Consider the following 27,223-nt stretch of genomic DNA (forward strand, 5'->3'; position numbering starts at 1 on the left):
CATGTAACACGTACCCTCGCGAGAGTCAGTGTCCATGTAACACGTACCCCAGCGAGAGTCAGTATCCATGTAACACGTACCCTCGCGAGAGTCAGTGTCCATGTAACACGTACCCCAGCGAGAGTCAGCGCCCATGTAACACGTACCCCAGCGAGAGTCAGCGCCCATGTAACACGTACCCCAGCGAGAGTCAGCGCCCATGTAACACGTACCCCAGCGAGAGTCAGCGCCCATGTAACACGTACCCTCGCGAGAGTCAGCGGCCATGTAACACGTACCCCAGCGAGAGTCAGCGTCCATGTAACACGTACCCCAGCGAGAGTCAGCGCCTTCTGTTGTTCAACATGCCAGAACAGTCCATCGAGGATTTCTGTCCTGTTTTGCTCCTGCAGCTTACCGTATGGTCTGATGATAGTGATATTGAGCTGGTCACTAATCTCAGTCATCTCCTTCAGCACAGAAAACTGAGCAAATGGTCCGTGGGTTAGACGCTGAATAGCTGGAATTCTGAGACCCAGGTTAAAAAACAGGAGTTTTTAATATATATTTAAAAGAAACTTATTTGAGACCTGTTATTTCTTAGTTCAACAGTAGGACATATTAAGTTATACAGCGTATTATTTTATCACTGCACCTGTTGTCACATATTAACAAATGGCTCTTTTTTCATAAAATTTCAAATACGCAGTTTAATTAAAATGAATCGGAAGTTTCTGTTTTTTGGGTGTGATTTTTTTTTTAATGTGAACTTTGAGCTCATCAAGATGGGGGATGTTGGTACTGGGAATGGGACAATTTCCATTTCAGGCTCCCAGTGTCGGCATCAAACACTCCCGGGGCAGGTACAGCACGGGTTAGATACAGAGTAAAGCTCCCTCCACACTGTCCCATCAAACACTCCCGGGGCAGGTACAGGGTTAGATACAGAGTAAAGCTCCCTCTACACTGTCCCATCAAACACTCCCGGGGCAGGTACAGCACGGGTTAGATACAGAGTGAAGCTCCCTCTACACTGTCCCGTCAAACACTCCCAGGGCAGGTACAGCACGGGTTAGATACAGAGTAAAGCTCCCTCTACACTGTCCCATCAAACACTCCCAGGGCAGGTACAGCACGGGTTAGATACAGAGTAAAGCTCCCTCCACACTGTCCCGTCAAACACTCCCGGGGCAGGTACAGCACGGGTTAGATACAGAGTAAAGCTCCCTCTACACTGTCCCATCAAACACTCCCAGGGCAGGTACAGCATAGGTTAGATACAGAGTAAAGCTCCCTCTACACTGTCCCGTCAAACACTCCCGGGGCAGGTACAGCCCGGGTTAGATACAGAGTAAAGCTCCCTCTACACTGTCCCGTCAAACACTCCCAGGGCAGGTACAGCACGGGTTAGATACAGAGTAAAGCTCCCTCTACACTGTCCTGTCAAACACTCCCAGGGCAGGTACAGCCCGGGTTAGATACAGAGTAAAGCTCCCTCTACACTGTCCCGTCAAACACTCCTGGGGCAGGTACAGCCCGGGTTAGATACAGAGTAAAGCTCCCTCTACACTGTCCCATCAAACACTCCTGGGGCAGGTACCCAGGCTCTCCTCCCCCACCCTTAGCTACTATGCAGCAGAAGTGTCGAGGTGGACGGACTGGGGGGTGGGGGTTATAAATTAGCACTGAGAGAAGTTACACAATTATTCTTCCCTCCGACTGTCTCCCTGAGCTCCTGATTTTTGCTTGGGGGGGGGGTCCCAGACCCCAGTCCGATCCGTGTGAGCCTGGGCGGTGAGTGGCGTTAAACTGTTCGACCACGAGAGGGCAGCACAGCTGAGGCCTGCCCTGTCCTTCCCCCTCCCTTACCAGGAGAGGGGTCACTGGCACCCAGTGCCACCTCTGCTCAGCAAAGGACTGGGTAGATGATCTAAGAGCTTCCTAATCCATCTGGATCAGAACCACACCTTGTAAACAAAGGGGAGCTGCAATAAAGTGAAATCATTTGTCACATTACGAAGCTAAATAATCAATATATTGACTGGAGAAGCTGGGATTGTTCGCCTTAGAGCAGAGACGGTTGTAGGGAGATTTAATCGAGATGTTCAAAATCATGAAGGGTTTTGATCGAGTAAATAAGGAGAGACTGTTTCCACTGGCAGGAGGGTCAGTAACCAGAGGACACAGACTTAAGATAGTTGGCAAAAGAACCAGAGGGGGGAGATGAGAATTTTATTTTTACGCAGCGAGTTGTTACGATCTGGAATTCACTGCCTGAAAGGGCGGTGGAAGCAGATTCAATAATAACTTTCAAAAAGGGAATTGGAGAAATACTTGAAAAGGAAAAATTTGCAGGGCTAATGGGGAAAGAGCAGGGGGAGTGGGACTAATTGGATAGCTCTTTCAAAGGGCCGGCACAGGCACAATGGGCCGAATGGCCTCCTTCTGTGCTGCATGAATCTGTGATGTATATCAACAGCATCTGAAAAGGCCAGTGTAAGATGTAACGGGAAGCCGTTATTATACACAGCTGCTGATTTGTTCTGGGAATCCCGCGGTGGGTATTTTGAAACGTTCCTTCGTCTCCCTCGCTCGATTGGTTCCGAAGGCACTCCCTGGCCTCTCGCGCCTCATCCCAAGTGGCCACACATCACGCGGGAAAGTAGAAATCGAGTGCTGGCAGACGCCATTGCCGCCGTGAGGGGACCGTCACAGCCCAGCACCATCTCGCCTCCTGATGGCCGGGGCGGGGGGGCGGGGGGGGGGGTTGAATCACTGGATGGCGATGGGGTGGAAACCCTGTGCCCGTTATCCCTCTCTCCGGCTCACAGACTCAGCTGAGAACGGGCGGCTCCTCTCAGCGTCCTGGCCAGCGCGCTCTCCACGTTCTTGATCTATCGCTGGTAGGGTTCGAGTGAACAATGGAGTCTGCAACGAAGAGGGGAGTCCAACGGGAACTGGAAAGAAAAGCAGAAACAAAAGGTCGGATTCAGGATATTTTCGTCCATCAATAAGTTCCCCTGGGGCCAAGTTAATGAACGGTTTTTCATAAAACAAGATGGCTTCTTCAGAAGCTTGCTCTGTGGCGCCATCTAGTGGCCAGAGCCCGCAACTACACTGTGACACTTGACATAGCAAAATTGAATGGGAAATGTTGTTGATAAGCATTGCTAAAAATCATGACAACAGGAACTAGGAGGAATGGGTAGAAAGGGTGTACCCTATACATTGTTCTTAATTATAGATGGCGCATAAACGCCGGCATAGACCAGTTGGGCCGAATGGCTTGTTTCTGTGCTGTAGACTCGATGTAATCATTGAGGTTGGCCCCACTCATTCCTGAGCTAACAACCTGGAAAGGTGCCCTGCACTTCACGTGTGGCCCCTCACCCTCAGTTTTCTCCTCCCCTCTCCTGAAGGCATTGACTCTCACTGGGGCTCGGGTACCACAGGCACTGATTGCTCTCCAGTACGTCACCTTTCTATAACCATGTTGTGAAAATACATTTAATTATTCTCCATGGGACCCCCTGATCTCTGATGACCTTCATTTCTCCAGAATGTTTGCTGACACCACTGTGTCAGCCAATGAGTTGGAGGTGGGGCGGGACTTAGGGCAGGACTCACAGCCAAAACAGTCTATTTTACAGAAAAGAGTCTATTTTACAGCAGAGTCTATTTACTCAGCAGAGTCTATTTTAACAGTGCATGGCAGCAAACAGTCTACAGAGTTTATTTAAAAAGAGTGTCAATGAACTAGAGGAAACAGAACTCAGGACCGAAACTACAGCAGCTTCTCCCGATAAAAGCAGGGTGATTTCTCCAGCAAAATGCCGCGAGTGGAGGGTAAGTTACATCGTACAAATTATGCACTCGCTCCAGGCGTGATTGACGGGGGGAATTACCAAATCATCTCCGTTCTGGCTGGGAATAGTGGTGCCACTATATGCAGCCTTTATTTCTGTGGCAAGAGTCCAATGGTGCCAACTTGCATTTTCACTGGTCTGAGAAGGACAATGCCCAGGTTCCTGATGAGGGGTAAGAAGGTGCCCGACCAACAAGTCTGCTGCGGGAACTCGCCTACGATGTGGGTGGCAGAGTTGAGCGACTGGCAGCTTTTTGCACTGGCAACTGTGCCTACCTGGCTGGAGAAAATCAGCAGCCCAGTTACCCTGGTCTGGGAGTGAGACATAAAGAGCAGGAAGGCCCCACCGTGAAAGTAGGGCTCCATCTTGATATTACACCTGTCTTGGATGAAACTTTACCCAAAGCAAAATATTGAGAATTTAAAATGAGCCTCAATCAATTGAATTCTTAAACAAGATACTTTGCCTTTGTGGGGCTGAGAGAACGGAAAAGTACTGAAGATGGATATCAAAATGCGGGCTAACTTGGAAAGCACAAACTACGAAATACACTTTTTACGCAGCGAGTTGTGATGATCTGGAATGCGCGGCCTGAAAGGGCGGTGGGAGCAGATTCAATAGTAACTTTCAAAAAGGCAATTGGATAAATGCTCGAAAAGGAAAAATTTGCAGGGCTGTGGAGAGTGGGACTAATTGGATAGCTCTTTCAAAGAGCCAGCACAGGCACGATGGGCCGAATGGCCTCCTTCTGTGCTGTAAGATTCTACAATCACGTGTTGAAAACCAAAAAGACTTTGGAACAATTTCCGCAGGTTCGCACAATCTGTGGTGGGGGGGCAGGTTTCTCCGATGTCTCAGCGAGCTTATCCAACTGAGCTATGCGGACCAGGTAAGTCCCAGGTTCGATCTCCGATCTCAGCTAGGGATACGACAACCAGTTTCAGCACGCCCGGGAGAGGAACAATGCCCCAGCACGGGCCCCCCCATCACAATCCTGATCGCTATCTAGTCACCCCCTCCTCCCCCCGTCCGAATGTCAGGAGAGCAAGATCAAACCTGGCACGAATGCCCCATTGTGAACGCTCACTCAACAGTGGGCAAATGGTTTACAGGGCCGCCGTCATTTATGGAACCCTTACTGTCGCAAGAGTCAGCGCCTTCTGGAGAGGGAGAATCACAAATGTACGCGCTAGCTGGTCTCCTGATGTTTAAGTTAGTTTTATTTGTTCGGGAACGTAGCAACAGGAGGAGGCCAGTCAGCCCCTCGAGCCCGTTCCGCCGTTCAATTAGATCATGGCTGATCTGTATCTTAACTCCACCTTACCTGCCTTGGCAAGCTCTTCCATGGGACTCCGACAGGAAACAAGGCTGCAATCTGTCGGCAGAACACTGACTTCAGAGTCGAAGGCTCGCAAGGGTCTTTCATGGAATCATGCAGCACAGAAGGAGGCCGATCGGCCCATCGGGCTTGTGCCAGCTCCTTGAAAGAGCTATCAAATTGATCCCACCCCCTAGCTCCTTCCCGTAGCACTGCAATTTTTTAACCTTCCATTTACCAAATTCCCCTCTGAAATTGAATCTGCCTCCACCGCCCTTTCAGGCAGTGCACTCCCGATCATAGCAACTCGCTGCGTAAAAAACATTCTCCTCATCTCCGTTTGATTTTAAATTTGCTGTTTAAAATATTAAAAATGAAATTTTGTCCCTAAAATGGATGTTGCCTTAACTGCAGCATGTTATGGGGATTTGTTTTTTTTTTAAAAGCTTGCCCGTATGCAATCTTTTGATTCTCTCTCCTCTCGGGAGATGTGTGTGTGAGTGCAGCACGCAGAAGCAGCTTGGGATCCACTCCCACGGGAAGTCACGATGCCATCTCCACCCTGCCGTGGATTTAACATAAAGACTTGCAATTGTACAGCGCCTTTCACAACCTCAGGATGTCCCGAAGCGATTTACAGCCAATGAAGTACTTTTTGAAGTGTAGTCACTGTTGTAATGTAGGAAATGCGGCATTTGCGCACAGCAAGATCCCACAAACAGCAATGTGATAATGTGATGATGACCAGTGATGTTGGTTGAGGGATAAATATTGGCCCCAGGACACCGGGGAGAACTCCCCCCTGCTCTTCCTCCAATAGAGGCCGTGGGATCTTTTACGTCCACCTGAGAGGGCAGATGGGGCCTCGGTTTAACGTCTCATCCAAAAGACGGCACCTCCGACAGTGCAGCACTCCCTCAGTACTGGCACCGGGGAGTGTCGGCCTGGATTATGGGCTCGAGTTTCTGGAGTGAGACTTGAGCCCATGATCTTCTGACTCAGAGACGAGAGAGTGAGAGAGAGAGAGAGAGAGATACACCCAGTGAGCCACCGCAGTTGGGTCACTACGATTTGAGTCCGGGCAGGTGTAAATCAGCCAGAGATCCTGCTCGTGATCGCTAACAGGAGACTCCTGCTGGGATACGCTCAAGTGTACCCAACAGGTGAGGACGAGATTTGGTTCAGCTGCAGGGCCCACCAGTGAGGGTGGGAGACTCCAAAGCAGAACAGGATAAGCTACAGCAGGATTTGAATATACTTGGGAATTGGGCAGACAGGGGGCAGATGCAATGCAATGTCGAGAAATGAAAATCTCTTCACATCACCAAGAAATCTAGGAAGGGGCTATTACTTAAACGGGAAGAAAATAATGTGTGTGGAAAAATGAAAGAGACCTGGGGGCCCTGATGGAGAATAAATTGAAGTTATTGCTTGGTTTCAGCGAGTTAAGCAAATCGGACGTGAGGTAATCCTGCCACTTTATGAATTATTGATGGGACCGCACTTAGAATACTGTGGACAGCTCTGGTCGCCACAGGCCAAAAAGGAGATTGCAACTATAGAAAGGATACAGAACAACCAGATGGGGATGGAGGGATTGGATTAGGAGCAGCGATTAAATAAATTGGGCGTGTGCTCACGGAAAAAATAGATTGAGAGGTGATATGATTGCTGTTTTTAGGATTCGAAAGGGACTAGATAATGTAGACCGTGACAAGCTGTTTCACCTTGTCCAAGACAGTGGAACCAGAGGTCACGGCCTGCGCTTGAGGGGAGTGAATTCAAAACTAATCTGTGAAAACAATATTTCAGTGAGTGAGGGGTCAATCTGTAGAACTGACTCCCTAAGGTGGAAACAGATGGTGTTGATTCATTGAAAGACAAATTTGAGAGATTTCTTTCAGAAAATAACATTTTAGGATCCAGTATATGAGTAATTTGAGACATGATCTGTGGTAAGTGTAGCATGCTTGGGAGGAACAGGTCACTTTGGACCTATGGTTCCCAAAGCTCTCCACCACTGGGAGTTTTCCCTCACATGTCTGGGTGTGTTGTAGACTCATTGATAGAGATTGATCACTATGATTAGTCAACAACTCCATTATCATTGTATCGTGTGACTATCAGGATGGTAGAAGGTGAACTAGATGAACCGTGGTGTTTTTTTTGGTCTAGCAATTCCCACATGCCCTCCACAGTCAAATAGCCTAGCGACACTCACCTTTTGGGCTCGTGTATTTGGGTACGGTCTATCAGAAAATGGGGCACTCAGTTCCTTCAGTCTCGTTGTTGCTTGTTTTTTTGCACTTATTTCTCCTGACCCGTGCTGGTTTCCAATTCCACGGCTAATCTTCGAGTCCAAGTCTAAACAATATTGACAGCCTATGCGGTCATGGGGGGCATCACAGCCAGGTCTCAAAGTTCACTTTATTTTGATATAAAAACTTGGCTCTAGCAACGGTTTCCTTAGGTTTGGTTGTTTAACTTTGTTTTCGAATCCCTCCATGGCCCTCGCACCCCCCCCTCCCTATCTCTATAACCTCCTCCAACCCCTACACCCCTCCGAGATCTCTGCGCTCCTCCAATTCTGGCCTCTTGCGCATCCCCAATTTTAATCGCTCCTCCAATGGCGGCCGTGCCTTCAGCTGCCTGGGCCCTAAGCTCTGGAATTCCCTCCCTAAACCTCTCCTCCTTTTAAGACGCTCCTTAAAACCTGCCTCTTTGACCAAGCTCTTGGTCACCTGTCCTAATATCTCCTTATGTGGCTCGGTGTCAAATTTTGTCTGATAATCGCTCCTGTGAAGGGCCGAGGGACGTTTTACTATGTTAAAGGCGCTGTATAAATGTAAATTGTTGTTGTATGTTTTGTGACTGGCCTATATCGCTGCTAATTGTTTTTTTTAATAAAAGCCCTGATTTGTTGGGCTTCCTCTCCAAAATGGGGTGGTGGTTAATAAGACTCAGAATTGGAGGCAGCCTTTAGAGCATCGTGGGGGTTTGGACAGCAAACTGCTTGCCCCGAGACATTGCTTCTTTCTGGAAGCGGCGGACTACAACATGTTTAAGCCTCTTTATTTAAAAAAAAGGCCACAAGAACTCTGAAGTCCCAGGGATCTGAAAGAGGTGCAGAGCGCCTTGGGTAAGTGCAGAAGAGGAACCGTATGGATTAGTTTAATGATTCGGTTGCGCCTCAGGTGTTTGTGATGTTCGAAACCTTTCTTTCTAGGATGTCGGCCTCAGATTACCGAGGAAGCAAGATGGCAACCAGACGAATTCGTAAAAGTTATTCCGAGTGTTTTAACTGATTCTCGTTATTGGTCATTGTGTGCTGATTGGTAGTTTTGGCACCTCCTTAGTTTCTTGATTGGTGGCTTTCATCCTACTTGCCACTTGTTCATTGGTGGGTTCCCTGCCAGTTAAAATTCGGTATTACGAATGACATTTGAGCCGGTCAGGCGGAGGGTGGCACGTTATGTGACGGACTTGCGCGAGTTACAAGATGTCTACTTATATTAAAACACTCTCGTCAATCCCTTAATGCCCACTCCTGTTGTAAAGGCACTGCACAGTATTGGTTAAAAAATATATATATAGTCCACAAGATCCCAGATTAGATACCTAGCCTGTACTGAGTCAGCTGATCTTGCTCAGGGCACTACAATTGAATACCCTTGAGGTACGGATGAGCTAAATCATAGAATCATACAACACAGGCCATTCGGCCCATCGTGCCTATGCCGGCTCTTTGAAAGAGCTACCCGATTAGTCCCACGCCCCTGCTCTTTCCCCGTAGCCCTGCAAATTTTACCGCCCTTCAAGTATTTGACCCGGGGAGGGGGAGAATCGACCTCGCTCCTGGTTGTTACCCAGTGAGCTCTGATGGAAAGCACGTGTGCAGGGTTGTTGGGTGAGAAGGGGGCTGAGCTTAGTTGCGAAGGGCCATCGCGGCTGGAATGCCACAAACAATGGCCTCTCGGGCATGGTGCAGGACAGGGCGCCAACTCGCGTGGAACTGTCGGGAGGCTACAGGAGAGGAGGGGCCCACAAAAACGTACCAGCCTCTGGTATCCTTTTCAATAACGTGTAGAAAATGAATTTTGACCTATTTTGGGCGTTCTTCGCCCACCAGGCTCCTACGTTGCCACGCAGGCCGCCTACTCCCGTCGACGCGCGGGCCGCCTACTCCCGTCGACGCGCGGGCCGCCTACTCCCGTCGACGCGCGGGCCGCCTACTCCCGTCGACGCGCGGGCCGCCTACTCCCGTCGACGCGCGGGCCGCCTACTCCCGTCGACGCGCGGGCCGCCTACTCCCGTCGACGCGCGGGCCGCCTACTCCCGTCGACGCGCGGGCCGCCTACTCCCGTCGACGCGCGGGCCGCCTACTCCCGTCGACGCACGGGCCGCCTACTCCCGTCGACGCACGGGCCGCCTACTCCCATCGACGCACGGGCCGCCTACTCCCATCGACGCACGGGCCTGGTTCCCAGTTGCGGACAGTGTTTGTGGCACCCGTGCTCTACGTAGAACGTACAGCACAGAAACAGGCCATTCGGCCCGACAGGTCTATGCCGGTGTTTATGCTCCACATGAGCCTCCTCCCTCCCTACCTCACCTTACCCTATCGGCATATCCTTTCTCCCTCATGTGTTTATCGAGCTTCCCCTTAAATGTCTCTGTTATTCGCCTCAACTACTCCTTGTGGGAGCGAGTTCCACATTCTCACCACTCTCTGGGTAAAGAAGTTTCTCCTGAATTCCCGATTGGATTTATCAGTGACTATCTTATATTTATGGCCCCTAGTTCTGATCTCCTCCCACGAGTGGAAACATCTTCTCTACATCTACCCTATCGAACCCTTATCCGACGATTTAACAACCATTTTCCACCCACGATTATCAGCAGTAAAGTACAGGACGACAGCTTGTCAGCTGCTGCAAGCCATTGATATTTGCCATTGACCAGATCCTCCCTGAGTGTATAATCCGGACGGTAAACTAACGTATTAATCCAAGTACATCTCCTCCCCAATCCTGGCTGCTCACAGGTAATGTAGCCTTTCAGAAACACAGCTGTGTGTAGGACTTGTAGACAGTCTGTCCCTAATTAGGAGTGTGCTATTACCCTGCCAGGCAGATGCAATACTTGAAATTGCTGAAGCAAATCCATCCCCACCGCAGCTTTGTTGTTAAGGGCCGTGTGTAACCAAGCCAGACAAATCAGTCGGGGCCCAGATGTGATTTCTGGGCTGTGCCGAGTTAGCTCATTTCCAGCTGAGGCACTACAATCGTTCTCAATGCCTCTGGCAACGGAAGAGGGCCGGGGGGAGGGAGTGGAGGACAAAATCGTCCGAGGCTCCTGTCCCTGTTTACGTTAAATTACATCGAATGTACAGCACAGAAACAGGCCATTCGGCCCGACTGGTCCATGCCGGTGTTTATGCTCCGCACGAGCCTCTGCCCTCCCTCATCGAACCCTATCAGCATATCCTTCTATTCCTGTCCGGAGACGGGAACCGCGCTCGGTGGCGGAGACGGGAACTGTGCATTGTATCACGTGTGCGAGGACGTGGCTGCGGTGAATCCCACAAATAGCCGACTGACGCTGTGTGGCGGTTCACGTGAAGAATAAGCCTTTGGAACCGGAAGGCAGACAGGCTGCACCTTCACAAAGCGGAAGGGCAGATCAGAGATCAGCGGGAACAAAAGTTTGTTCACAAGAGAAAACGTACGAATGGGCAGAAAAAAATAAAAGTTCAAAAAGTGTATTTAAACGTCAGTTTACATCACATTAAAAATGAGACTCAGTGAATGTTGTGCAGTGATTCTTAGTATGTATACTGACAGGTTTACTGTAGTATCGTTCATGCTAAGACAGTGACTCCATTGCTTTATCATTTATCACAACACGTTATTCCGTTGGCAAGATGCAGCTGTGAACAAGGTTTAATTGTTATGGGGAAACTTGGGTCATTGAGAGATTAATTGCTTTTTGGTCTAATAACTTGGCAAACTGGAACGACCTTGCCAGAAGCACACATTTTACGATTGTGCTGAACCTCGACACAGTGTAACGTATGCAGTGTGATGTGTGTACGCACGCATATACTACCTTTAAGGCGGTAAAGCCTAATTGCCTTTAAGTAGATTTGAATTGTTTGGTACGGGATTTTGCAGACTGAAGAATGTTTGTCAATTTCAGGCTGCAGGTCAAGTTTTTAAAAAAAGTGTGAGGTATCTGTGTGATGGTAAACCATTTTTTAATATATATCCTCACACAAATCGAAGGAGATGTCATTTTACAAGGACTGGAGTGTTTTACCGTGCGATGCAGAATGAATTATTCTATTGGTAAAGTGGAATGAAGATTGCAAATCTAATTGTTGTTAAGTAAACACAGACTCAGGTCACAGTTTAATTGGACTTCGAAGCCAAGAACCGCAGATCATTATGAAATGGTTGAGCATGTCGACAAGCAGACTCATCATTATTAATATATTGTATGTAGATGTATATAAATATTTTAATATAGTGCAGAAGTGGACTTTGCTGGAATGCATAGGAATGAAACGAACACATCATTCCTGGCCTTGGAACGTGAAATGGTTAACTCCCGAGGTCAAAATTATGCAACTAGTAGGAGAGAGTATTGTTTCCTTAGAGATAAGTGCTGTAATGTTTCAATTAATTTCACAAAGGCTTTTGTGTGTATTCAAGAAGGAGATAGATAGATTTCTTAATGCTAAAGGGATCAAGGGATATGGGGAAAAAGCGGGAACAGGGTACTGAGTTAGACGATCAGCCGTGATAATTTTGAATGGCGGAGCAGGCCCGAAGGGCCGAATGGCCGACTCTTGCTCCTATTTTCTATGTTTGTGTGCAGTTGGGATAATTTGGAACCCATCGCTTTAGTGATTAAAGGCACCGTGGTAAATCCGATCTCACTGGAGAGCAGCAGTAGCCGCGTTAGTCAGTGTCTTGGAGCGGGGGAGAAAAAACAGCTCAGAAACACACGACGGTTTAAGATCGAGTCGGACGGGCGGGCGGTGCGCGTCGGAAAGTAGCTGGTTGCGGACACTGGGCTAGAAGAGGGCCGCTCTCTGCTCTCCAGATCTGAAGAGTGGCACTCGCTGCCGTTGACTGAGCACGGGGGTCCTTGGTGAGTGGCGGTGGTTACCTTTCCCCAATGAGCCCGTGGGGAGCTGCCTCACGGGACGTCAGCCGTATTAAAGAGAGAGAGAAAAGTGAGGAAATAACGTACCAACAGAAAGGCGAGCAAATGTTACTGCGGACAGGGGAGGGAAAACAAATCTTTATTTCTAACCAGGATCAGTTTTCATGTTGTATGTAAATGTAACAGGCTTGGCGTGACGAGATAACAGCGGAAACTCCAAAACAGTAACAAAGCATATCTATATATATGTAGGAGAGTTGGAAAAGCAACACAAATGTTGGAAAGCCACAGAAGTGGGCCAGTCAGATCCAACTGCTAATTAGGATTAATTTTACACCACTGAGGTGCAGGAACTGACATCTCGCTTGGGAGGAACGTAATAGCGCGGAGCACGAGCTGGCGAGCGCATTTTAATGTTCGACTTTGGACGAACAGCCGGATAGACAGAGGGTGTGTGTGACAGACTGAATCGGAGGCTGGCGGGCGTGTTTAACAGAGCAGAGCGGGTGTGTTCTCCCAGGGCGGGTGTGTTTAACAGAGCAGAGCGGGTGTGTTCTGCCATGGCAAGTGTGTTTAACAGAGCAGAGCGGGTGTGTTCTGCCAGGGCGGGTGTGTTTAACAGAGCAGAGCGGGTGTGTTCTGCCAGGGCGGGTGTGTTTAACAGAGCAGAGCGGGTGTGTTCTCCCATGGCGGGTGTGTTTAACAGAGCAGAGCGGGTGTGTTCTCCCATGGCGGGTGTGTTTAACAGAGCAGAGCGGGTATGTTCTCCCAGGGCGGGTGTGCTTAACAGAGCAGAGCGGGTGTGTTCTCCCAGGGCGGGTGTGTTTAACAGAGCAGAGCGGGTGTGTTCTCCCATGGCGGGTGTGTTTAACAGAGCAGAGCGGGTATGTTCTGCCAGGGCGGGTGTGTTTAACAGAGCAGAGCGGGTGTGTTCTGCCAGGGCGGGTGTGTTTAACAGAGCAGAGCGGGTACGTTTTCCCAGGGCGGGTATGTTTAACAAAGCAGAGCGGGTATGTTCTCCCAGGGCGGGTGTGTTTATCAGAGCAGAGCGGGTATGTTCTCCCATGGCGGGTGTGTTTAACAGAGCAGAGCGGGTATGTTCTCCCATGGTGGGTGTGTTTAACAGAGCAGAGCGGGTGTTTTCTGCCAGGGCGGGTGTGTTTAACAGAGCAGAGCGGGTACGTTTTCCCAGGGCGGGTATGTTTAACAAAGCAGAGCGGGTATGTTCTCCCAGGGCGGGTGTGTTTATCAGAGCAGAGCGGGTATGTTCTCCCATGGCGGGTGTGTTTAACAGAGCAGAGCGGGTATGTTCTCCCATGGTGGGTGTGTTTAACAGAGCAGAGCGGGTGTTTTCTGCCAGGGCGGGTGCGTTTAACAGAGCAGAGCGGGTGTTTTCTGCCAGGGCGGGTGCGTTTAACAGAGCAGAGCGGGTATGTTCTGCCAGGGCGGGTGCGTTTAACAGAGCAGAGCGGGTATGTTCTGCCAGGGCGGGTGCGTTTAACAGAGCAGAGCGGGTATGTTCTGCCAGGGCGGGTGCGTTTAACAGAGCAGAGCGGGTATGTTCTGCCAGGGCGGGTGCGTTTAACAGAGCAGAGCGGGTATGTTCTGCCAGGGCGGGTGCGTTTAACAGAGCAGAGCGGGTATGTTCTGCCAGGGCGGGTGCGTTTAACAGAGCAGAGCGGGTATGTTCTGCCAGGGCGGGTGCGTTTAACAGAGCAGAGCGGGTATGTTCTGCCAGGGCGGGTGCGTTTAACAGAGCAGAGCGGGTATGTTCTGCCAGGGCGGGTGCGTTTAACAGAGCAGAGCGGGTATGTTCTGCCAGGGCGGGTGCGTTTAACAGAGCAGAGCGGGTATGTTCTGCCAGGGCGGGTGCGTTTAACAGAGCAGAGCGGGTATGTTCTGCCAGGGCGGGTGCGTTTAACAGAGCAGAGCGGGTATGTTCTGCCAGGGCGGGTGCGTTTAACAGAGCAGAGCGGGTATGTTCTGCCAGGGCGGGTGCGTTTAACAGAGCAGAGCGGGTATGTTCTGCCAGGGCGGGTGCGTTTAACAGAGCAGAGCGGGTATGTTCTGCCAGGGCGGGTGCGTTTAACAGAGCAGAGCGGGTATGTTCTGCCAGGGCAGGTGCGTTTAACAGAGCGAAGCAGGCATGTTTTCCCAGGGTGGGTGTCTTTAATAGAGTGGATCGAATGCTTTCGCCCAGGGCAGGTTTATTTAACACAGCGGAGCGGGTACAGTCTGCGAGGGCGGGCGTGTTTAACAGGGCGGATCGAACGTTTGCTCCCAGGCCGGGTTTATTTAACACAGCGGAGCGGGTACAGTCTGCGAGGGCGGGCGTGTTTAACAGGGCGGATCGAACGTTTGCTCCCAGGCCGGGTTTATTTGACAAAGTGAAACGAGCACGTTTCCCCAGGTCGGCTTTATTCAGCCGTATTCTCCTTTTTATAGGTTTTCCGCTTTCCAGCTTTGGCGCAGGCGAAAGACGCAAACGCTCGTACAGGGACGTGCTCTTGGAGTGGCTGGGCGGTATGTGACGCCGGAGCGGGCTCCTCCCCCAGTACGAGCGGCCGGCGAGTTCAGGCTGAGGCCGGGGGCGAAGCTGAGGCTTGCGGGGGGGCTTAAGCCGGAGTGGAAGCCGTTCGTAATAATCGACATGGTGCTCGGGAGCACCGTCATGTACAGAATGCGGGTGATAGAGAGGGTAGTACGAAGTTTGGGGGCCATACCTATCTAGGGAACCGTATGGAGCCCAGAAGCATTCTGCTGCCTGGTGGCCCGGTCTTCCGCAGTGCTGGCAATTATCCACGGGACCACCGGCGGATTGTGGCTTGGTGCTTTTCTTGGATAGTTGGACCCTAATCTTCCTTCTCTTAAAGCCAGTGAAATCCATCTTGTCAATGGCTTTCAGTGCTTCCTCCTCGTGCTCCATGTGTACAAAGGCATAATCTGCGAAAGAAGAGAAGAATTTAGCAACTTGGCCGGTCGATGTGTGTGTTACTGAGCCAAGGTTTGATCCTTGGACTCTGCTGAGTTAACTTGGTACAATACGTTTACGATAAACCTTTATAAATCACTGGTTAGGCCTCAGTTGAAGTAGTGTGGCCAACTCTGGGCACCACACTTCAGGAAGGATGTCAAGGCCTTAGAGAGGCTGCAGAGGAGATTTACTAGAATGGTACCAGGGATGAGGGTCTTCAGTTATGTGGAGAGACTGGAGAAGCTGGGATTGTTCTCCTTAGAGCAGAGAAGGTTAAGGGGAGATTTAATAGAGGTGTTCAAAAATTTGAGGGGTTTTGATAGGATAGACAGGGAGAGACTATTTCCGGTCACCAAAGAACACCGATTTAAGGTAAGTAGCAAAAGAACCAGAGGGGGAGATGAGAATTTTTTTTTAAACGCAGTGAGTAGTTCTGATCTGGAATGCGCTGCCTGAAAGGGCGGTGGAAGCAGATTCAATAATAACTTTCAAAAGGGAATTGGATAAATACTTGAAAAGGAAAAAATTGCAGGGCTAATGGGGAAAGAGCAGGGGAATGGGACTAACTGGAGAGCTCTTTCAAAGAGCAGGCACAGGCACGATGGACTGAATGGCCTCCTCCTGTGCTGTAAGATTCTACGAAATGTAGCCAACTGTTGTAATGTGGGAAAGCATAGAAAATAGTTAGAATATTGTGCCCAAATCGGAAGAGATTCATTATGAGGATGCCAGGGATGAGGGGCTTTAGTTATGAAAGACAACACTCCCTCAGTACAGCACTGGAGCATCCACCAGGATTACATGCTCATCACCTAAAGAGGGGCTTGAACCCACAATCAGACAGAAGGGGAAATGCTACCACGATGTCACGGATAGGCTTGTATTCTCTTTAGTTTAGAAGATTAAGGGGCGATCCATTTTAGGTGCTTTAAGATGATTATAGGAATCAATAGGGTAAATAGAGAGAAACTATTTCCTCTGGTGGGGTGAGTCCAGAACAAGGGGGCAGAACCTTAAAATGAGAGCCGGGCCGTTCAGGGGTGATGTCAGGAAGCACTTCTTCACACAAAGGGGAGTGGAAATCAGGAACTTCACACCCCCCAAAATGCTATGGATGGAAGGTCAATTGAAAATCTGGAGACTAAGATTGATACAGTTTTGTTGGGTAAGGGTATCATGGGATTATGGAACCAAGGCAGGGAAATGGAGCTACGTTACAGCTCTGCCATGATCTAGTTGAATGGCGGAGGGGCTGAATGGCCTACTCCTGTTCTTATGTTATGCCGACACGAATCCCTCTGATTTTGGCTTGGCCGCTATCTTCCTTCGCACAAATGGGCTCGTTTTTCTTCATGAAAGGTGCCATACAAGTGCACGGTGCTGTCGTTGTGAGAAGGTGGAGAGAGAGGGGGTGGGAGGGAGAGGGAGGAAGAGGAAGAGGGAGAGGAAGGAAGAGGAAGAGGGAGAGGAAGGAAGAGGAAGAGGAAGGAAGAGGGAGAGGAAGGAAGGAAGGAAGAGGGAAACCTCCTTCCCTCCCTCCCCTCCAACGCCCCACAAAAAGCACTAGCTCGATTAATAATTTTAAATCTGAGGTCGATAGCCAAGAGGTATTATTATGGAGCCGAGGCGGGCAAATGCAGTTTTTTTGGGGGGGGGAGGGACGGGGGACGGGGACACACAGATCAGCCGTGATCTGACCCAATGGGGCGGAACAGGGACTGAATGGCCGCCGCCACTTCCTACGGGATAATGGCGGCGGTCAGCTGGTGCCCGTGACGTCAGCAGAAAGCGGTCTATCTGCCGGCCTTGGGGGGGGGGGGGAGGGGCCAAGGGCCCTCTCACCTTTGATGATGGTGCACTCGGTCAGCCGGCCCAACACCTCGAAGCGGGCCTGCAGCTCCTGGCTGGTGCTGCCCAGCGCCACGTTGTCGACGTAGACCTTGGCGGCGGCGGCCGGCCCGCCCTCGTCGCCGGACTGCGCCACGTTGAGCTGGCGGCCTTGCAGCTCGCTCTGGTGCAGGGCCTCGATGGCCCGCCGCGCCTCCTCGCCGTCCTCCATGTGCACGAAGCCGTGGTGCTTGACCACATGGCAGGCTTTCACCGCGCCGTGCCGCTGGAACAGCGTCTTCAGCTCGCCGGCGGTGGTGGAGGCCGAGATGTTGCCCACAAAGATCTTCATCGCGCTTCGCCCTTTCCAAAAATAAAGAAAAAAAATTCCCTCACACACACAAAATGGCGTCCGCAGCCGGATCTCACTTGAGTGACAGGCAGCTCCGCCAATCGGATGGCACGTCGGGCAAAACGCATATCCAATCCGGAGGCCTCTCCCTTGTACCCGCCCCCCCCACCTACCTTCCCGCCGGATCTAGAGGAGGGCGGGCTCTGAAGCCGCGCGCGCGCGCGGTGTGATTGGCGGTCCGCGGCGGAGCGGCGCTGTGATTGGTCGCCAGCGCCGTCACTTAAAGCCCCCCCCCGAAAGGCTCCCGCCCACCTCCTTGACGAACGTTGGAATCGGCGCCATTTTGTGCACTCGGCAGAATCGTCGCGCTCGCTTCAAAAATAAATAGTCGGTGCGGGGAGGAGGAGGAGGAGGAGGCGCGAGAAAAACCGATTTAAATCGCCCGCTGAAGGGGTGGGGAAAAAAATAATGAAGATCTTCGTGGGTAACATATCGAGCGACGCCACGGCGGACGAGCTGCGCACGCTGTTCGAGTATTACGGCACGGTGCGGGAGTGCGATATCATCCGGCACTACGGCTTCGTGCATATGGACAGCGCCGAGGAGGCGAACCAGGCCATCGCCGCCCTCAACCAGTACGAGCTGCACGGCCAGAAGCTCAACGTGGCCGAGTCGCGGGCCCGGCCGGCCGCCGTCACCAAGGTCTACGTGGGCAACCTGGCCCCCGGCTGCACCAACCAGGAGCTGCGGGCCAAGTTCGAGGAGCACGGCCGGGTGGTCGAGTGCGACATCGTCAAAGGTGAGGGCCGCGCGGTGACGTCAGCGCGTCACGCACGCCGGCTTGTGGAGGCCGTTTGGCCCCTCTTCCTTTCCTGCTGGTACGCGGGGACGAGGAAGAGGCCGTCCGGCTCTTCCTTTCCTGCTGTACGCGGGACGAGGAAGAGGCCGTTCGGCCCCCCTCCTTTCCTGCTGTACGCGGGACGAGGAAGAGGCCGTTCGGCCCCCCTCCTTTCCTGCTGTACGCGGGACGAGGAAGAGGCCGTTCGGCCCCCCTCCTTTCCTGCTGTACGCGGGACGAGGAAGAGGCCGTTCGGCCCCCCTCCTTTCCTGCTGTACGCGGGACGGGGGATGAGGCCGTTCGGCCCCCCTCCTTTCCTGCTGTACGCGGGAAGGGGGATGAGGCCGTTCGGCCCCCCTCCTTTCCTGCTGTACGCGGGAAGGGGGATGAGGCCGTTCGGCCCCCCTCCTTTCCTGCTGTACGCGGGAAGGGGGATGAGGCCGTTCGGCCCCCCTCCTTTCCTGCTGTACGCGGGAAGGGGGATGAGGCCGTTCGGCCCCCCTCCTTTCCTGCTGTACGCGGGAAGGGGGATGAGGCCGTTCGGCCCCCCTCCTTTCCTGCTGTACGCGGGAAGGGCGATGAGGCCATTCGACCCCTTTTGCCTGCGGTACGCGGGAAGGGGAGGAGGCCATTCGGCCCCTCCTGCCTGCTGTACATGGGAAGGGGGACATTCAGCACCTGCAGCCTGCTATACATGGGAAGAGACCATTCAGCCTGCTATATAGAAGAGACCATTCCTCCCCTGCAGCCTGCTATACATAGGAACAACAGTGGACAATTTTGTCCCTCCAGCCTGCTAAATATGAGGCCATTCAGCCTCTCCAGCCTGCTATACATGAGAAGAGGAGTAGGGGTTACTAAATAGCAGTGCCCGATCCTGTGCACACGTACACTTTCCAGTGAGGAGGGGGGTCACTAAATAGCAATCACCAGCTGGACTCCTGGCTAATTATCCCTTCCTGAGCTTATGGATGCTGAGGCTAATTATAGCAGCCCTACTATGTCCTTGGCTGAGATGGACTCACTCACCAGGGATTGAAACTGAGCTTCCTGGTATGCATAGCTCAGTAACACTGTTTCAGAATTTTGAAACTCCACTGTGAACATTTAGTTTTGCTCCCAACACTTTTTTTTGTTTCGAGCGTGCTAATCTCGAACATGTGCTGCTGAAGCCAGACAATTGGGATCAGGTTCTTTATGGGGAAAGATTTCTATAAATAGCCAACTATCTTTTTCAGGACGGGCTACAGAAAGAAATGACTCTTCCCCACTCAAAATGGATGCCACTATAGAATTACATTACATCGAGTTTACAGCACAGAAACAGGCCATTCGGCCCATCTGGTCTGTGCCGGTGTTTATGCTCCACTCGAGCCTTCTCCCTCCCTACTTCATCTCACCCTATCAGAATATCCTTCTATTCCTTTCTCCCTCATGCGTTTATCTTGCTTGCCCTTTAAATGCATCTATGCGATTCGCCTCACCCACCCCACGTAGTAGTGAGCCTCTCTCGCGATGCTCCTCTGCTCTGAAATGGGAAAGAATCTCTTAAGATGCTTGAAGGAAGATTGGGGCCTTTACTCGAACTTTGCTGCAGTGTGATGTTAACACTCGAGCCGTGCACCCAGTGGCACGGGCATGGATTGCAAAGTATATTTTAAGCCTCGCAGCATCGGGGTGAGAGATTGGTTTCCCAAGTCTGTCACTGGTCGTGGGAGCATTCTGGTGACATTCTCAGGGCCGTATAGAAGGACGGCAGATTTCCCTCGTACACTGTGTGAAGCAAACTCGTCAGTGCGTTGCTGAAAAATGCCCGTGTGACTTTGGAAAAACGTCCCCCAAATGGCTTCTGGGCGTCTTGTTAAGCGGTGTTGGTGTTCATTGGGACTCCTTTCTAATAGTGTGCTGCGACCAGTGTAATGGATGTCGCCAGTTTGGTCAATGTGGGGTATAATCTCCATTCTTCTCACCTTGCAGATTACGCCTTTGTGCACATGGAGAGGGAGGAAGATGCGATCGAAGCAATTGCCAACCTGGACGAGAAGGAATTCAATGGGAACAGGATTAGGGTCCAGCTCTCCAGGTCGACCTACGGGAAATCTGGCGGGCAACGGGATGTGTGCCAGCGCTGCGGAAGGCAGGGTCACCAAGCGCGAGATTGCCAGTCCGGGCGTTACAATCAGTATAGTCAGTACCAGTTCCCGTCTCAATATTACCCCTCTTACTATTCCTATTACGAATACGACTATGGTCATAGCTCCTATTACGACTATTACGGAGATTACGCGTCCGCGGACACCGCAGCAAGTTACGCTCCGCTTGATTACGGGCGGGAGAGGAGCCCCAATCGCCTGAGCACGCCCGCGGCCGCTACCAACAGCAACACTCTGTACGAGCGCACCCGTCTCTCGCCACTCACTGTGCCAAAATATCAAAACGAGAAATTCATAGACGATAGCATCAGTAGGTATGTATCCATTACTCAAAGCAAAAACTGGGGGCTGCCTCTCTTGATTGGGGGTGGGGGAGAAAAGGCCAGCCTTGCCTGTGAATAATTTAACGTGTCCCTCCACTCCCACGTGGAGGCCTCTGTCCTTTGGGAGTGCCCTGGTTTCGGAGCAGTAGTGCCAGTTCAGGCAGCCCATGGGCTCCGCAGTAAGTAATACAGATCGTAATGCTGGCGGGGAGAAGTTAAGACAATATAGCCTTGGGTGTTTTGCTTTTCCTTTTGGATGTTTAGTAAGTTGACAGGCCGGGTCCTATTGTATGTCGACGGTGCCGTTTGGGATTATGTGCCCTGTTGTTGCTCAGATTTGGGTGAATAATAGTGGGCTTGTTGACTTTTCATGCTTGAATCGTGGGAAATTATCCAGCAGTACTTGTGTAGCTTCTCAAATCTTTCAAGCCGAGGTTGTGTCCGGAGAGAGTATTGTGAGCTGTGTGATGTAATGGCAGTGCTTGTGTGGGTGGGCCTGTCAGAGAACACCCATGGTCCATCTCGTTCGCCTTCTACCACGCTGGTAGTCGCCTGATACACTGATGATGGATTTGTTGACTAATCATAGCGATCAATCTCTATCAGTGAGTCTACAACACACCCAGACATGATGGAGGAAACCCCCAGTGGTGGAGAGCTTTGGGAACCATAGGTCCTAAGTCACCTCTTCCTCCCGAGCCTGTTACACTCACCACATGTCATGTGTCTCATTACTTCCTAACTTTCAAAAGATTGTGTTGTCCAGGTAAAGGAAATTGTTGCTATCGTATCCTCTCAGTACACAACTAGGGAAATGATCCAGAACTGGAGATGGTGGTTGCAGCATGCAGTGTGCGCACTCCCAGGCCTAGAGAACCCCGATTTGAAACGCTGAGCCCTGTGCGATGTACTTGTCCTAGGCTATGATGATACCTTTTACGCAGCGAGTTGTTACGATCGGGAATAGGGCGGTGGAAGCAGATTCAATAATAACTTTCAAAGGGGAATTGGATAGATATTTGAAACTGAAAAATTTGCAGGGCTGTGGGGGAGGAGCAGGGGGAGTGGGACTAATGGGATAGCTCTTAGAGCTGGCATAGGCGCAATGGGCCGAATGGCCTGTGATTCTAAGATACTGTGGTTGTTTCATAGCATGTCCTGAGTTTGCAGTCTGACTCTCGTCCGAGTGTGTTTTACTTTGGTGAATAATACAAAGGACAGGATGTTGTTGCTCAGACCCTGCATCTGGTTTTATCAAAAGCACCTCTTTTATTTCATAGCTGCAGAAGGGATTTTGAGAAAACTGCTGCTAGAGTGGCATTAGACGTGTTCATAATGACAGAAATTAAAATGTACCTCACCTCGTTTACAGCCTTTAAGTGGCACCACCTTCATAACACATGACTGGCTTCTGAGAACCCAAAGCAGTAACCCTGTGAGATGATTCCAAGTTTCAGAAGACCTGTTCTAATGAAAGTTAAGGAAACACTCGGGAGTACAGTTCATTCCAAACTTGGGTTTGCACCTGGATGTGAAAAGGGAGATCAAGTTGTGGTGAGCCCCCCTTGTTAATTCTGCAAGGCCTGTGTCTAACCCAGTGCGCTGTCCGGTCCCTTTCGGTCATTTCTAAAACAGGTGCCTGCCTCAGAGAATCTCGTGTGCACCTCGTTACTTCTGCCATACTACGGAAGAGCGAGGGAGAATAAATGCTCGAACTGGCCCGGATAGGCTGCTGCTCACTTTCACCCCCTCCAGCACCTCGCCCCGAGCCGTGGGCTACCCGGCCCCGTTTAAGGTTTTCCGTGTGAGTTGGATGGGTTTAAAAGATCAGGATATTCTGTTCTTTTCAGAAAATAGTTGGAAGCACGATGACCTTTTCTAAGTAGCACAGATGGTAGAAGAATGCACTAAGTTCACAGCTCTGAACGGCGGGAGTCGGACTGGGGGTGGCCTTTTCTAAAATAACCAATTACTATCATCAACCAAAAAACCAAAGTGCTCCCTTTTTACAGGGGCGCAACTAATAAAGAACTTAACCATTTTTTAAAAAAAAAACAAATTTATAAACTTAAATAATGTTGTTACCGGTGTCCAGTATGCACTCCAGTCCCTGCAGTGCCCATCGGTGGCGGAAGGCCTCAAGTGTACCAGCGAACTCCACCCACTCCTTCTCCGGGGCCATCTGGGCACGGGCATGGCCACGGAAGAGAGGACCCCCCCACCCAAACAGGTCGCGTCAAGTCTGGACCTGTAGATTGCCACCATGGCCAGGCCCGGGAGCGAACCTCCTACTTGTCCGTGCCCCCCCCCCCACTCCATCTCCACACTGGGTGGCCAAAAATCAGGAGCGTGGGACTAACATGGAGCAGAAGGTGAGCAGCATCCCCCTTCATATAGTGGAAGAGGGGCTGCAGCCTCTCGCATTGGACAAAGATCTGGGCAACGGTCTCGTCCGGGCCGCAGAAGTTACAGGCGGCCTGGGAGTCTGTAAAATAGCTTTGAAACCTTTTACCAAAGAGCACGTGAGATCTCTGGGGACAGGTATGTTCCTTTACCTGCTGCATCCTTTGTGAAGGTTCAGCTGCAGATGGATCACACAGTGGCATTTAGGGCTTTGAGCAGCTGTGTTATGCTTCGAACAATGAAGGAATGTAACGTCAGTGAGCTTGTTTCTGTATTTGCCGCATTGTGGGGCACCCTCGGGTTGAGTGTAACGATTGTTGGTCCGGTGTTCAAATAGTATCTTTTATATCGGATGTTTCTTTATTCCCATCTCCCAGATGGGTTGGGTGTGTAGTCAGGAGCATGTCCACTGCAGGATGTTACAGCCTCTCGTTCTGCTCGATAAAAATCCATACACTTGTATGGCTGTGCTTGTTTCAGTATCTTCTCTTTCCCGACCTTTTGTCCGCAAACAAAAATTCTGTGTTTTGTTCTCTAAACGTCACACCTCTGCGTATGTAGTGTCTTCACGAAGAACCGAACAATAAAATAGGGGAACTGCCCATAGGCTTCATTCCTGCTTCCCCGGATACTCCCCGGCCCCCTGAACAGTACATCATTCACAGACAAGAGTCGGCAGGTGACTTGTACCCAGACCTCTGCCAGTGCTGTTGCTGTACTCTTCACTGACCAGCCCAACACAGGGGCCTGAGTTTATTCATCTACATCCCCAACCCCCGCCCGTTATCTCTTCCCATAGATGCGGCCGAAAGCTTGCCCAAGCCAACGTCGTCCTTCCCCTTCCCTTCTCCAGTGTGTAACCACACAACTCTTTACATTCTGAGAGAGCAATAAAACGTTTCATAGTATTGTGTATTAGTGATGAGATCCATTTATGGATTTAGCTGTGCAGTCACTACCCGTACAGGGTAAAAAGATCAGAATAAGGACACCTATTGCCCAAAATGGAGGACAAAAGGAAAGGACTTATTCGTAGGACTCGAGTAAAAGGAAGAAAGAACTCCCATTTACATCTCTCCTTTCACGGCCTCAGGGCGACCCAAAGCACTTTACAGCCAGTGAAGTACTTTTGAAGTGTAGTCACTGTTGTAATGTGGGGAAACACGGCAGCCAATCGTGCACAGCAAGATCCCTGTTTCGTAAATCTAAAACCATTCCAGCTGCTGCCAGGAGAGGGAGGGGACAGCAGGGCGTCGGGGTGCCTCCGTTATATCTCAACGGGTTTCTAGGAGAGAGAGAGAGAGAGAGAGAGACACACAATTGGGGTAAAAGGGTGGTGAGTAGTGAGGAATGAAGAGGCAGTGGGGAGTCTATCTTTTGAAATGGTTGGCCGTGCGAGTGCAGGAGGCGGGCTCCACAATCGATGTCACTTCCAGCTGATACAAATCACACAACCTGGTCGAATACCACCCTAAGATTTCTTGTTCCGGTGGTAGGAGGCACATTTTAAATTTTTTTTTTTTTTTACCCCGCCTCCTCGATTTAAGCCCCGCAGTTTAGGGATGTTCGATTCCGGCCTGGCTCCCACTCGGTGAATGCGTGAACGACTTTCCTTGCCGCCCGCCCTGTATTGACATGATGTGCTTTTTCTCTTAGGTATGATCAGTTCGACTACGATAATTCCACCGAAACCCGCTATGCCCAATGAACCGACGAGTTCCTCCTCCTCCTCCTCCTCCGCCGCCGCTCTCCGACCAGAAGTTTGCTCTCTCCAGACGAATACACGACCCGCGCGAGCATCGCACGAACAGCGCCGTGGCATTTAAACAAAATATATATCTCTCTTTTTAAAAAAAAAATTTTATATATAATCTCTTCAGCTTGGCCTTGTGATCCGTAGGTTCTGTAAACACTCTTAACGCTTTCTTTCTCACCGATGGTTGTGATCAAATGCTACTCGCCCGGGGTTTAATTTTTGTTTTTTTATTTCTTTTCTGGACACTTCCCTTCCTCCTCCTCCCCCAAAACCCCCCTCCCAACCCCCCAAAATAACAACAAATCTCCCTTCGTACAAATTCTGCTAATCGCCTCACTGAATGCAAGGGCTTTCTCCGCGTCGCGAAGGCCACGTCTCTTAACGCCGACGTTCTCGTTTCCAACGCCCTTTTTAAAGGGGAAGCCTGTTCTGCCGATTTTTGCCTTGCAGTCCCTCGAGGGAGCGATCAGCGTACTTGGCTCGTGTCTCCAGTCAGCTCTTGCGACGTGAGTTCGAACTGCGGGTCGGCGGGAGGGGCGGTGGCCATCTTGTGTAGGGCGGTGGCCATCTTGTGTAGAGCGGTGTACAGTCCAGTTGCTGGGTCGCACAGCTGCAGGAACCCAATCGTAAGTTACCGCGAGAAATCCAGGCGGGCAGCCCGCATGTACCTGCCGCTCTCTTGCCTCCGCAGCCGCGTTCTACACCGGGTGCCTGCCCGCAAACCCAGCGGTTGCTGAGGTTCAAAACACAGCGACTAGAGGTGACTGGGGCACTCGAGTAAGAGCACAGCTTCAGGGATTGCACAGCACAGCAAATACTAAGAGTTAAAAACCTGCGTTTCACTCTCCCTCCCGCCCCGTGTGCTATACCCTGCCTCGGGTGGGCGCTGCATTCCTACGACTCTTGCCAACACAGTTCCGATACTGGCTGCTGAGGAATGCACGAGAGCAGGTGATCCACCTTCCTTGGTTGTTCTTTCCTTTTTGTCCTCTGTCTTCCTGCAGCCTCTGGTCCGCTCGGGGAGGGGGGGGGTGGGTCGCGGATGTGTAAACCCGTAGAATAGCGGTCCGATTTAGAGTTGTAGCTCGAAGCTCTGACTTCCCTGAGAAACAGGCCGGTCTCTTTTACTCCTAAAAAGCGACATGCTGCGATCGTTTCCACTTCACCGGCACAAACTCCCGTTGGCAGCGGCCCGAGTGGGGAAAGCGTGCGGGGTTTCTGATTCCCTTTGCCGATCTGTGCGCCGGTTGGTTTGACCGGCTCGACGGCGAGGCCAGGGCGGGAATTGGCTTGACTTTCGGTATATTTCCCTGTCTGGATGTTGGACTTGGGTGCAGCTCAGTAACCGCGAGGGGACACACTGTACCTTTTCCTGTGTGTGTCGGTGAGTGTGTGTGGGTGGGTGTGTGTGTGTGTCGGTGAGTGTGCGCGCGTTTATATGAATGCAACGGCAATACTCAGAACAGAGCTGTGTTCAGTACTTTTTTCTTGCAGGTAGGGTGCACTATTAGTGTGCATGCACCTATTAGTATTCATAGGAAGCTAGTGCTTTGGAAGTAACTTACAAATGTGAAGCTCCCCTCATGGCCCAGTGGGGGAATGCACCACGCGGTGTGTTAACTGAGCCTTACGGAGCTGAAGGTTCCATGTTCACCACCTGGTCAGCGCTAAGTGAGTTGGGGCTCAGCTCGGTGTGGGGGGGGGGGTGCTACAGTTGACTGCATCTCTACCCGGGGAGGGTCAGGGTCTGGCAAGAATTCCTGCTCCCGGTGGCTAGCCAGTGACTCCTGCTGGAAAAGGTGCGTTTTTTTTGCGGTAATTGAGTGAGGATTAGATTCAGGTTGCAAAGCCCCCCCCCCATGGTCGAACAGCTTGTGGATACTGACTACTTACCTGCACGTTAAGTGACCGCCTGGGTGCATTGCTGGTGGGCTGCTGTCATCTGTGGGATTGTACCCTGCGTGAGTGGCGTCTTTGGTGGGGTGGGGATTAAAAGATAAACTGCAAATATAGTTTTAGTTGGGGGGGTGGGATTAGGTGAAGAATGGGATTAGGGGAGGTGAGTTTACGCGGTCTTGTCTTATTTGTAAAACACAAATGAGGCTCATTTAATTTACTTGTAGCATGACAAATGATTTAATAGTTTGTGTAATGATTGCCTACACTAGAGAACCAGTGTCTGAAATTAAAGAGTTGGAGGGGAGGGGGAGGGTGTTTGTATCTTAACGTCTAGCTAAGACTCAATAAAACTAATCTGAAATACA

At 51.0% G+C, this 27,223-nt stretch overlaps 2 protein-coding genes across 3 annotated transcripts; one reads left to right on the forward strand and one right to left on the reverse strand.

The window, feature by feature from the left end:
• Nucleotides 1-519: 519 nt before the first annotated feature.
• LOC137306422 (RNA-binding protein 4.1-like) lies at nt 520-18,256 on the reverse strand. Of its 2 annotated transcripts, XM_067975608.1 has the most exons (3): nt 17,150-18,254; nt 15,057-15,276; nt 520-2,936 (listed from the first exon to the last, which is right to left on the reverse strand). In XM_067975608.1, exons 1-3 carry the CDS (start codon nt 17,484-17,486, stop codon nt 2,837-2,839), a joined length of 657 nt encoding a protein of 218 aa, XP_067831709.1. In that variant the 5' UTR covers nt 17,487-18,254; the 3' UTR covers nt 520-2,836. The 2 variants fall into 2 exon arrangements, with proteins under 2 accessions (XP_067831709.1, XP_067831707.1); XM_067975606.1 differs by lacking the exon at nt 520-2,936 and having other exon boundaries at nt 12,437-15,276; nt 17,150-18,256.
• Nucleotides 17,788-27,223, forward strand: LOC137306423 (RNA-binding protein 4B-like). Its single transcript, XM_067975609.1, has 3 exons — nt 17,788-18,285; nt 20,302-20,791; nt 24,860-27,223. The coding sequence occupies exons 1-3, from the start codon at nt 17,955-17,957 to the stop codon at nt 24,909-24,911; spliced, it is 873 nt and encodes a 290-aa protein (XP_067831710.1). The 5' UTR covers nt 17,788-17,954; the 3' UTR covers nt 24,912-27,223.

Source organism: Heptranchias perlo, chromosome 43 (assembly GCF_035084215.1).
Source record: "Heptranchias perlo isolate sHepPer1 chromosome 43, sHepPer1.hap1, whole genome shotgun sequence".
Taxonomy (NCBI): Eukaryota; Metazoa; Chordata; class Chondrichthyes; order Hexanchiformes; family Hexanchidae; genus Heptranchias; species Heptranchias perlo.

What these genes read in the sequence shown, in the direction of transcription:
- LOC137306422 (XM_067975606.1), bottom strand. Translation starts at nt 17,486, where the DNA reads ATGAAGATCTTTGTGGGCAACATCTCGGCCTCCACCACCGCCGGCGAG. An exon ending in CGAGTGCACCATCATCAAAG is followed by an intron (nt 15,277 to 17,149) that starts GTGAGAGGGCCC and finishes CTTCTTTCGCAG; the next exon opens with ATTATGCCTTTGTACACATG.
- LOC137306423 (XM_067975609.1), top strand. Translation starts at nt 17,955, where the DNA reads ATGAAGATCTTCGTGGGTAACATATCGAGCGACGCCACGGCGGACGAG. An exon ending in CGAGTGCGACATCGTCAAAG is followed by an intron (nt 18,286 to 20,301) that starts GTGAGGGCCGCG and finishes CTCACCTTGCAG; the next exon opens with ATTACGCCTTTGTGCACATG. An exon ending in ATAGACGATAGCATCAGTAG is followed by an intron (nt 20,792 to 24,859) that starts GTATGTATCCAT and finishes TTTTTCTCTTAG; the next exon opens with GTATGATCAGTTCGACTACG.